The sequence below is a fragment of the Chiloscyllium punctatum genome, chromosome 32, assembly GCF_047496795.1.
Source record: "Chiloscyllium punctatum isolate Juve2018m chromosome 32, sChiPun1.3, whole genome shotgun sequence".
NCBI lineage: Eukaryota > Metazoa > Chordata > Chondrichthyes > Orectolobiformes > Hemiscylliidae > Chiloscyllium > Chiloscyllium punctatum.
The window spans coordinates 21,319,180-21,331,642 of NC_092770.1; the positions used below are offsets into that span (position 1 = coordinate 21,319,180).

General features: G+C 38.8%; 1 protein-coding gene across 5 annotated transcripts in view; it reads right to left on the reverse strand.

Moving 5' to 3' along the window:
* LOC140457968 (putative tetratricopeptide repeat protein 41) overlaps positions 1-12,463 on the reverse strand; it is a 65,167-nt gene that overhangs the window by 44,088 nt on the left and 8,616 nt on the right. For all 5 annotated transcript variants that reach the window (XM_072551853.1, XM_072551851.1, XM_072551850.1 and 2 more), the window contains exons 3-6: positions 10,613-10,808; positions 7,825-8,042; positions 6,785-6,948; positions 5,887-6,352 (exon numbers count right to left, since the gene is read on the reverse strand). In XM_072551853.1, the coding sequence (XP_072407954.1) occupies positions 5,887-6,352; positions 6,785-6,948; positions 7,825-8,042; positions 10,613-10,808 (1,044 nt within the window). The remainder of the gene's footprint in view (positions 1-5,886; positions 6,353-6,784; positions 6,949-7,824; positions 8,043-10,612; positions 10,809-12,463) is intronic.

The window sequence follows — 12,463 nt, forward strand, 5'->3', positions numbered from 1 at the left end:
ACATTATCATTCTAAAATATGAAAGATTTAAGCTAAATTTGTTTAATATTACATCCCATGACGCTGCAATCCGATTGCTGTAAATTCTGTCTTATGATTCTGCTCCACAACCATGTGATGAAGAAAGCTAGCCTGTTGGATATGTACCTGTTGGTGTTGTGTCATTTTTAATTTTGTCCTCCCCAATCCAACACCAGCACCTCCAAATTATAATACAAATATAAGTCTCATTTGAAGAGTTTGACCTTGTGACTTGTTTATATTTATTTAATAAAGAAGTGAGGACGGGAAAATTTTCTGGCTGTAACAAGCTGCTCCTTTTTTGAGGTATTTTAGGTGTTGGAGATGATTTCCTCGAATTCCAGGAGTGGCAATTGCTGTTTTATATGCTGTTGCATTGTTTTGGAACTTTGGAGAAAAAAATGTCAAAACACTTTTAAAAGGGAGAGGAACAGACAAAGGCAGCACATGGTCAGGTCAGTGCAGAAGAGAGAGAGAGGGAGAGAAACCTACACTGATAACTGACACAGCAGTGAACCTGCACAGTTACAGCCTTTGCGGTTGAATTCATGTATTGCTGGACTTCAGAGTGCGACTAGGAAAATTGACAAACAGTGAAATTCATAACTGATCTTGGAGTAACCTGTTGGGAGAGGTCAAAGCACAGAAACAGATAAGTGAATACTTTTAAGTATAGCCTTGCTGTAAATCTACAATTGTGAGTACTGTGAGTTGGAGTGACAGTTAGAGGCAATGAGGAATTTACAAGAGCAAGGGGATGTGATGGATGGCAGTTATAGAAAGGGAAAAAAGTTCCAATACAGTCACATAGATGTATTAACTCCAGGAAAGGTAAGAGAGGTAGGCAGGTAGTGAAGGAGTCTTCTGTGGCAATCACTTCCCTAGATTCTCACAGAGTTCTAGGGTATACCTAATCAGGTCCTGGGGATTTATCCACTTTTATGCATTTCAAGACATCCAGAACGTCCCCCTCTGTAATATGGACATTTTTCAAGATGTCACCATCTATTTCCCCACATTCTATATCTTCCATGTCCTTCTCCACAGTAAACACTGATGGAAAATACTCATTTAGTATCTCCCTCACCTACTGCGGCTACACACAAAGATCGCCTTGCTGATCTTTGAGGGGCCAAATTCTTTCCCTACTTACCCATTTGTCCTTAACATATTTGTAAAAAAATCTTTGGAGTCTCTTTAACTCTATTTGCCAAAGCTATGTCATGTCCCCTTTTGCCCTCCTGATTTCCCTCTTAAGTATATTCCTACTGACATTATACTTTTCTAAGGATTCATTTGATCTATCCTGTCTATACCTGACATATGCTTCCTTTGTTTTCCTAACCAAACCCTCATTTCTCTCGTCATCCAGCTTTCCCTATACCTACCAGCTTTTCCTTTCATCCTAACAGGAATATACTGTCTTTGGACTCTCGTTATCTCATTTCTGAAGGCTTCCAATTTTCCAGCCGTTCCTTTACCTGTGAACATCTGCTTTTGAAAGTTCTTGCCCAGTACCATTAAAATTAGCCTTCCTCCAATTTAGAACTTCAACTTTTAGATCTGGTCTATCCTTTTCCATCACTATTTTAAAACTAAAAGAATTATGGTCACTGGCCCCAAAGTGCTCCCCCCTGACACCTCAGCTACCTGCCCTGCCTTATTTCCCAAGAGTAAGTCATGTTTTGCAGCTTCTCTAGTAGGTACATCCACATACTGAATCAGAAAACTTTCTTGTACAGACTTAAATTCTTCACCATCTAAACACCATGACAATCCAGTCTATGTTTGGAAAGTTAAAATCCCCTACCATAATTATCCTATTATTCTCCCCTTGCTGAGATATTTGTATCATCAAGAGTCACAGATGAGGTGCCGGAAGACTGGAGGTTGGCTAACTTGGTGCCACTATTTAAGAACAACTATGTAAGGACAAGCCAGTGAATTCTCGACAAGTGAGATTGATGTCGGTGGTCGGCAAGTGGTTAGAGGGAATCCTGATGTTACATGTATTTGGTGAGGCAAGGGCTGATTAGACATAGTCAACATGGCATTATACATGGAAAATCATGTCTCATGAACTTGATTGAGTTTTTTGAAGAGGTAACAAAGAGGATTGATGAGGGCAGAGTGGTGGACATGATCCATATGGACTTCAGTAAGACGTTCAACAAGGTTCCCCATGTGAGACTGATTAGCAAAGTTAGATCTCATGGAATACAGGGAGAACTAGCCATTTGGATACAGAATTGCCTCAATAGAAGACAGAGGGTGGTGGTGGAGGGTTGGTTTTTGGACTGGAGGCCTGTGACCAATGGAGTGCCACAAGGATCAGTGCTGGGTCCACTTTTTTGTCATTTATACAAATGATTTAGAATGTGAGCATAAGAGGTATAGTTAAGTTTGCAGATGACACCAAAATTGGAGGTGTAGTGGACAGTGAAAAAGGTTACCTCAGATTACAACAGGATCTTGATCAGATGGGCTGATGAGTGACAGATGGAGTTTAACTTAGATAAATGAGAGGTGCTACATTTTGGGAAAGCAAATCTCAGCAGGACCTATACACTTAATGGTAAGGTCCTTGGGAGTGTTGCTGAACAAAAAGACCTTAGAGTGCAGGTTCATAGCTCTTTAAAAGTAGTGTTGCAGATAGATAGGATAATGAAGAGGGCATTTGGTATGCTTTCCTTTGTTGGACAGAGTATTGAGTACAGGAGTTGGGAGGTCATGTTGCAGCTATACAGGACATTGGTTAGGCCACTTTTGGAATATTGCGTGCAGTTCTGGTCTCCTTCCTATCAGAAGGATGTTGGGTAACTTGAAAGGGTTCAGAAAAGATTAACAAGAATGTTGCCAGGGTTGGAGGATTTGAGCTATAGGTAGAGGCTGAACAGGCTGGGGCTGTTATCCCTGGAGTGTTGGAGACTGAGGGTGATCTTCTTGAAGTTCATAAAATTATGAGGGGCATGGATGGGATAAAGAGACAAAGTCTTTTCCCTGGGATGGGGAAGGTGCAGAACTAGAGGGCATAGGTTTAAGGTGAGAGGGGAAAGATATAAAAGAGACCTAAGGGGCAGCTTTTTCACTTAGAGGGTGGTACGTGTATGGAATGAGCTGCCAGAGGAAGTGGTGGAAGGCTATTATAATTGCAACATTTAAAAAGCATCTGGATGGGTATATGAATAGGAAGGGTTTGGAGGGATATGGACCGGGTGCTGGCAATGGAGACTAGATTAGGTTAGGATATCTGGTTGGCATGGACAAGTTGGACCAAAGGGTCTCTTTCCATGCTGTAAATCTCTATGTGTCTCTGACTCTCAATCTAAACGGGATTTTTTTTGTCCTGAGTTCAAAAGACAGGTTTACATCTGATCAGGCGAGGGATAAACAACTTATTTCCCTGCAATATGCCTGTTATAATTTCATCAAATAAAATAGCTTCCTAACTATTAATCTTGTTTCATGGCTAAGCCCTTGTTTAGCTTCAAGTTTTATTGTAATACTATAGCTGCTCTTTTTCTGAGTCTGAAACTATGTGGTGGCAGTGGGGTTAGACGGTGTAGAAATTTTGGAGGATTTATTTACTCCAGAATCAATGTTGTGTGTATTCTTTCCCAAATCGTTTTGCTCCAAATGATGTGATTTTTTTAAGTTTAAGCCATAGAATAGTTATTAGTCATATATTATCCCTGCCATTTTTCCACACTTAACCATAACATTTACATAATCTCATTCACCAATCCCATACCAATTCTCCCTTTACTGCGATCCCCATTCTATGTCATTCTATCCTGTCCATGCCAATCCATCCCTTTCCTCGCTTCTCTGCTGTGCCAACACTATCTAGCTCTTCCCATTCTATTCATCAGCCAAAGTAAACTTGTTGTCATATTATCCTCCACTGTTTTCATGTAATTTTCCATCAACACATGGCTCCCATCCCACACCCTGCCACAACAACCGCCAACTACTGGAAGCTGCATGTGAATCACACACTCCAAGCCTCTGTGCATCCCATATACCTCGACATGTGCCAGGCTCTGGACTATAACCTGGTGTTGTGTGACTTCTGACCTTGTCCACCCCAATCCAACACTGGCACCTTTCACAATTTTTTTTCACTTTTTATACCAATTGTAACTTTTTACAGTCAGTTCTTACATTCCCCTCAAGCTTACCTCATACTCTATTTGCTCCTTTTTAACCATTCTCCTGGGTCTCCTTTGTTCCCTTCTAAACTATAGGTTTAGAAGGGAACCAATCCTCAGGTCTATTTTATTTTGACAATTATGTGCCTCTTTTTTGCATCTTACACTATCTCTAACTTCCCTTGTATACCATAGTTTGGCTGCTGTTAGCTTTGCACTATTGCGCCAACAGGGATAAATAAGTTTTGTAGATCATTTATTTGCCTTTTGAATGTTTGCTTTTGCCTATCCACTCACATTCCTTCAGTAACATTTCCCAATCCATCATAGCTATCTCACACCTTAGATCATTAAGATTTAGTTCTGAAGAAGGGTCACTGGATCCAAAGTGTTAACTCTGCTTTCTCTCCACAGATGATGCCTGACCTGCTGAGAATTTCTAACTATTTCTGATTTTGATTAAGATTCAGAACCTTAGTCTCAGAATCAACTACTGCACTTCTGCAACATATTGGTCCAAGAAACTATGCCCTATATACTATAGAAATTGCTCCTCTACAGTATTGTGGCTAGGTTAATCTACTCAATCTGTACAGTCACCCTTTCTGTCTTTTGCTCGTGCCCTTGATTTCTCTTCCTCTGACTCCTTGCATAGCTTCCCAACCTCCTGCCAATATAGTTTAAATTGTCCCAACTACTCTCCCTATGGCATTGGTCCCAATCCTTCACAGATACAACCTATCCAGTTTCTAAAAGTCCTACCTACCCCAGTCCCAATGCCTCAATTTCCTACTTTAAATGACATTAATGACCCTAATGGGTTTTCATTACAATCAATAATAATTTACTTCTTTAATGCTAGATTTTTTTTGAATATTGAATTCAAATTTCACTATCTGCTCTGGTGGGATTCGAGTTCATGTCTCCAGAACATTAACCTCAGGCACTAGATTACTAATTCATTGACATTACCACTCTATCACTGTGTCCCCATCATACAGAAAGATATTGTGACTATGAGAATAATGAGGAGTAATTCACCTCCTGACTCTCAAAGCCTGTCCACCAGCTACAAAGTATAACTCAATAGTGTGATGGAATACTCCCCATGTGCTTGGATGAGTACAGCCCTAACAAAACTCAAGAAGTTTAACAAAATCCAGGGCAAATTAGTCCACTTGATTGGCACCACATTCACAAGTGTGCAGTCAAATGGCCTCTCTCTATATGTATATTGTTGGGCTATACTGTGTTACTCAGATTTATTGATCATGGAAGGATCTATAACCCAAGTTCTAATTGCCAATTATAAGGCATGCCTGATGCTGCTCCTGGTATTCTCTACAATACTTCATATTAAACATTGTTGGTCACCTGGTTTGTAATGTGAGGGGACATTGCTGGTTTGGCAAACCTGAAATTAAGTGAGAACATAGTACTTTTTGAATGATAGCCATCTTTGATCATTAAATGCTACGAAAGTAATATTATCTATTGCTTGGAAAAGAAATGAATTTGGCTTTCAAAGACAAATCAGAACACAAAATAAAACAAAGCTGTAAATTTAATGCAAAAGATTCTATTATATAATGCAAAAGATTCTTTTATATAACACCTTACTCAAATTACATGTAAACATTGTGTAAATTCATTTTGTTCTGTGGGCTCCATAAGCTTTGAGAATTTTTTTGTCATACACAACATATTTACTCACCTGAGATGGAAGAATGAGCACAGGAGTAAGAGATTTCTTTTTCTCTGTTACAAGTTCTCTTCTCAGTAACCCAACTGTAGTCTTCAATCCACCGTTTGAAGACAGCAGCCCACAAATCCTGAACAGAACGACACTGGAGATATTCCTCTAAACAATCAGTCTCATTTCTGAATGCTCCACACACTCTAAGTTCATTCGCCAAAATAACCAGGACAAGTGGAAGTGAGCTCAATTTTCTACTCAGAATATTTTGGATTTGGTTTTCATTTATCTCTTTGTATGGCATGGCCAAATGCTGATGGAAGATATGGCTTCTGACTTTATCAGTAATTTTGTTGAAAAACTGAACCATATGTACTTCTTTATGCCTTAAAAGTGATTTGTAGGAAAGGCTGGATGATGCAGTGGTCACAATAAGCCTGCATTGATCTGGGAGGGGCCATGGAAGCCATGAGAATTTCTTAACCTGTAGAGACAAATACCATTACATTAGTTTATGTGATTAAATAAGGAAGCTTCATAAAATAAGCATGGACTGTGCATATTAATTATTGAAAAGTGTACAGACATTTCTGCTTATAATCATTTTCAAAACTGTTTCAAAATATAAATCATTATGTTTTAAATATTGTTGTAATTGAACTTCCTCACATCAACGATGAGATTAAAATATTACTGTTAAAAACTATGCAGGTGTTGCTTGTTACAGAGTCAAACTCCTCATTCATTTCCTTATCACTGAATATTACAAATGGAATAGACAAGGTGCCCAATCACCTCTGAACATTCATTTTAGTTTATATGAAGATTGGATTATTATGATCTTGAATTTTGAGTCCTTATTTTTGAAAGCCATAAAATCTGTCTTATTACCAATTTGTCATTAATTGAATAATACCTGCTGTGCTGACATCCCACGGGATCCAGTTAGTTGATCAACACCATCTAGCACAAGCAAACATGGTTTTAAACTAATTGCTGCTATGAAGGCTTTGTGAATCATCTGAAATACCCAAAGGTCTGCAGGATTTTCACTGAATGTATCAGGGTGATCTTCTGCTCCTAAAATACAATTATAAAAATGTTTTGTATTCACTATGCAGCATTTTGTTCATTTTTCAATGAGCTACATCACATTTGTTGCTCATTGACAACAATAAAAATCTATTTTCAATATTAGTCCAATTTTAACTTGTGCTGAGAAATAGAGATGGGAGGGTCAAAGAGCATATTGAACAATCCAGTATCCCCACAGCATGAGAACCATGTCATCTTAGCACTGAGTACTTTCTATCTAAAATGAGCATGAATGGTGTCACTGAGATCAGTGGGAGTCAGGTCACTGACAAAGTTGTCCACTAACTATGGTATTTCGGACCAGTGGTTCTGTTGCATATAGAGCTATTCTTTTTGACTGCAGCCCCCAACCTGGTATGATGCTTGAAACTGTATTAGGACTCTCACTTATATCAGTAAAATTTAACCAAGGTCTTGGCCACACTTATGATTTAGAGATGCCAGTGTTGGACTGTGGTTGACAACCACCTGATGAAGGAGCAGCACTCCGAAAGCTAGTGCTTCCAATTAAACCTGTTGGACCATAACCTGGTGTTGCATGATTTTTAACTTTGGCCACACTTGGATTATTTCCAATGTGATGAGTGGTGCATTCTCAGCCTGTTTTAAACATGTGCTTGCTTGCCATAGTGTTGGAGGCTTTGACATCGCTTTAGCACTTGGGAAATTGTTAATGTGCCATTACAACTCTAGGCTAGGTCTGTGAGCTTGTCAAGAAACACATTGATTCTGCTTTTTGACTGACAAATAATAGATCTTAACAAGGTCCGTAAATCTTTACAAGCATGACTATTAAAATGACAAAATTATGAACAGGCTGTGTTCATCAAAACCAATGAACCATTAAAATCATGCACTTACCAAAATATTCATGGCGTAATTTTAAAATACAGTGCCTCATGAAGGACATGATGTCGTAGCTGGCAGAACTACTTCCCACAAAGTGATTTATCACCAGAATGCTTGGATTTGTCTGTGTGAAGTATTTTAGCCAGTTGCAGATCACTGTTGACTTTCCACAGCCTTTCTCTCCACAAAGTAATAGGACAGATTTGCCCTTGGGCACAGGCTTTAATCGACTAGTTAAATAGAGAGAAAAAAATCAGAAAGAGATCATCAATTGCCCTGTAGCCATTTTTACCCACTTCCCATCTGATGTATTACTTTAGCATGTTGGCCAAGGTGATTCCATGCAGCAGCTAATAAACTGTTTCATATAGATTTCTTGGCGCTGATTATCATAAAAGGGAACACTTGTTCCAAATGTTCTTGATCTAATCTTTGAAAAGGTTTCAGCTGTATACTGTCTCTTAAAAAAAGTACTGCTCCTTCCCTGTAATTTGTGAATTGTTACATAAAGAACTCTTATCTGATTGCTTGTTTAAAACAAATGATGCATGCCTTTTCATCCAGTTGTTTAGAAATAAGTTTAAGAATGGAAAAAAAACGCCAATTGTTTAATATATAAATTATCAACAAATATACTTCTATCCCTTATTTTGAAATGTCTGTACCACCTCATTTTATATTCCGCATCCACAAGTCATTTCCTGCCAGTGAGAATGGAGAAAAATCAATTTACATTAATGATTGTTCTTCCACACCATCATCCAGTGTTGTGATCTTAGCTGTGATAGATCTGCACTACCATACAAATAAAATCAGACTTTAAGGCCATACTAAAGAGGATTAGAAATAAGCTGCTCGGACCCTCAAGCCTGCTCTGCCATTGAATAGGATCATGGCTGATCCAGCTTTCTTCATGTACGCTCGCTTGTGTTTTCCCCATGACCCTTCATTCCCCTATTGATCAAGAATCTATCTACCTCAACTTTAAATATCCATTAGGACTCTGCTCCAGAGGTCTCTGTGGCAAGGAGTTCCAAAGACTCTCAATTCTGAGAGAAGAAATTTCTCCTCATCACAGTCTTAAATTGGTACCCCTTTATTCTGAGAGTAGTCCGAGACTCATTCATGATAGGAAACATCCTCTCAGCATTTACCTGTCAAGCCCCTTAAAAATTCTACATATTTCAATGAGATAATCTCTCATTCAGCTAAAGTCCAGTGAGTAAAGTCCCACCCTGTTTAGCCTTTGCTCATAAGGCAATACTTCCACATTAAGGATCATCCTAACAAAGCTTTTCTACACTTCCTACAATGAAATAATGTCTTTCTTTAAACAAGAGGAGCAAAAGTGGTAACAGTACTCTAGATGTGGTCTCACCAGCACCTTGTACAGTTGTAGTCAGAAATTTTACACCTTGAAATACGAGCCAACATTCCATTGGTCCTCCTATCATTATCACGACAGTGTGCATCAATGCTCGTACACATACAGAACAGCAGGGCATTAATCAATTTGGATCATGTAACCATGGTTTTATTTACTGCATATTAGTCAATGGAAGATGGTGTGGTGGAGTCATGTGAACTGTGTTTGTTGCATATTAGTAGTCTGGAACATTCATTGAAGCAGAAATGGGTATCCTGATCAAAGAAATTGCACTGTGGCTCCATGAGTTACAGGAATACAGGATAGGAAAATATTGGTCAAGGCAGAGATTTTGCTAAAGCGTATAAAGTGACTTTTAAATTATCATGGATCTATGAAGGAACCATAGTCCATTCTGTGACCATAAATATGCATCCTTCACTCAAGCATTACCAAGATTTATAAAGCCATTAGAGATAATATGCAGGACAGATGCTTATGTTTCTTGAAGCATATACTTGAAAAAGAGTCTCAGAGAATATAAATTTGGTAATTGGCAATGATATAACTAAAAAACAAATTTAAATTGTGAAAACAGGTATTATTTTAAACAGTGTTGATACCTTCATTTTCTTTAATCTTTATCATTTTTGGTTTTGAGCTATGAGCCAAGAGTGAACGGTGATCTTTGGCTTGTGAGTAGCAGCTTGTTTTGAAAAGAAAGAGAATAAACAAATGATATTTGTTTATGAGGCTGAGCCAGAGGTTTGATTGAACCCTGGTTATTCTCTCATTATCAATTTAGTGGAAGTTTGGAGAAGTGAATATTTCTCAGAGAGTACTAGAAGTTATTTGCATGCACTGGTTGTCTTCAGAAACCAAGCTAAATACAATCCAATGTGCCTGCGATGTTACGAATTATGGAATCTGCTTAAGTGAATTAGCCGGTTACATCTTTTACCTTTTAAAACGTTTTTCCCTTAATGGCGTCTACTAGTTTAGTCTTTGTGTGAGTGGGTTCTGGAATCAAAGAAGATTGAGTTTAAATCATAGATATTCGTAAGATTATCTTGTTACCTAACTTTACTTTGCTAAAGCTGTTGTATTATTAATAAATTGTTAACTATTTTATTTAATCTATAATCTTGGTGTCAAGTGTTGATTACTCATAACATCTGGCTAGGTACCAATGGAGGCAATTTTGAGGGTCATCAAATGTTTTAATTTTGCCATGTAATCAATATATGGATCGAGGTGCTGATTTGCTTTGGCATACTTCACTGCGTTGTAACAACAGCAAGAAACAGATGGGTACAACATCTTTATATATAAATGGTAGTACAATGGGGAAAGACCTACAAGGGAATTTCAATATAAAGCCATAAAGATTAATAGTGTAATATCACATTGATGGATATCACAATTGCACAGTACCTTGGTGCCATTTTATTGAAGAGAAATGGACATCCAGATTTTGGCAATTCACCGATAGCTTCGTTCTTAAGGAAGGAAACAGCAAATTTGTTCAGGATTCCAAAAATCTCCTTCATTTCTTTTGTTTCAACAAAACCTTGGCAATGCCGCTGCAAAGATGCTTGATGGTAACACATTTCTAGATAACTTTCTCGATCTGAAAGAGAGAATAAACCTATCAAGGTTCATTTGGACCAATGCTGTGCAGTTCAATTACAATAGCTGATTAGCAAGTTAGATCTCATTGAATACAGGGAGAACTAGCCATTTAGATACAGAACTGGCTCAAAGGTAGAAGACAGAGGGTGGTGGTGAAGGGTTGTTTTTCAGACTGGAAGCCTGTGACCAGTGGAGTGCCACAAGGATCAGTGCTGGGTCCTCTACTTTTTGTCATTTACATATATGATTTGGATGCAAACATAAGACGTACAGTTAGTAAGTTTGCAGATGACACCAAAACTGGAGGTATAGTGGACAGTGAAGAGGGTTACCTCAGTTTACAATTGGATCTGGACCAGATGGGCCAACGGGCTGAGAAGTGGCAGATGGAGTTTAATTCAGATAAGTGCGAGGTGCTGCATTTTGGGAAAGCAAATCTTAGCAGGATGTATACCCTTAATGGTAAGGTCCTAGGGAGTGTTGCTGAACAAAAAGACCTTGGAGTGCAGGTTCATAGCTCCTTGAAAGTGGAGTCGCAGGTAGATAGGATAGTGAAGACGGCTTTTGGTATGCTTAACTTTATTGATCAGAATACTGAGTACAGGAGTTGGGAGGTCATGTTGCGGCTGTACAGGACATTGGTTAGGCCACTTTTGGAATATTGCGTGCAATTCTGGTCTCCTTCCTATCGGAAAGATGTTGTGAAACTTGAAAGGGTTCAGAAAAGGTTTACAAGGATATTGCCATGGTTGGAGGATTTGAGCTATAGGGAGAGGCTGAACAGGCTGGTGCTGTTTTCCCTAGAACGTCGGAGGCTGAGGGGTGACCTTATAGTGGTTTACAAAATTATGAGGAGCATGGATAGGATAAATAGGCAAAGTCTTTTCCCTGGGTTCGGGGAGTCTAGAACTAGAGGGCATAGTTTAGGCTGAGAGGGGCAAGATATAAAAGAGACCGAAGGGGCAACTTTTTCACGCAGAGGATGGTACGTGTATGGAATGAGCAGGTGGGCCTAGATTGGGTTGGGATATCTGGTCGGTATGGACTGTATATCTCTATGACAACAACAGTTCCTAATATTTAAAATGCATTATTTTCTATTCAACTAAAACTGGGTCTATCATATGCTGTAATTTATATTTAATAATATTGCAAAGTATAGCCTACCAAAAAAAAGTCAATTTTCTACTTTATCCATTCCAATCATAACAGATTCAAATGAAAATCTTCTCAAAGAGCAGATCTTTTTTGCCACTTGAAATAAAATACAACAATTTCTGACTTATATGGTTATGTAACACACTGGATGGAATCTTCTGTTTTTGTCAGGTGTCTTGCTCTCTTCCTCAAAATGTGGTGAGAAAGCAATGTTGTCTCCTCAGAGCAAGGCCCATCATATATTGCGCCAATCAAAAAGTTTGTAGGGCAGCAATAGGGATGAAATCAAGTCTCTGGGGAAGAAACCGTGCCCAGGAAGGACTCCTGGAAGGGCAACCAAAATTATGAAGAACAAAATGACAGGTAAGCACTTTGCAGCGGGTGAGGTGAGGGCAATTGAGGAACGGAGGTCAGAGCAAGAGGTGTGGTTCTCAACAACCAAAGCCCTTGCCTTCTAATATGTGCAAATTAGAGGAAATTGAGGGACTGCCCCAT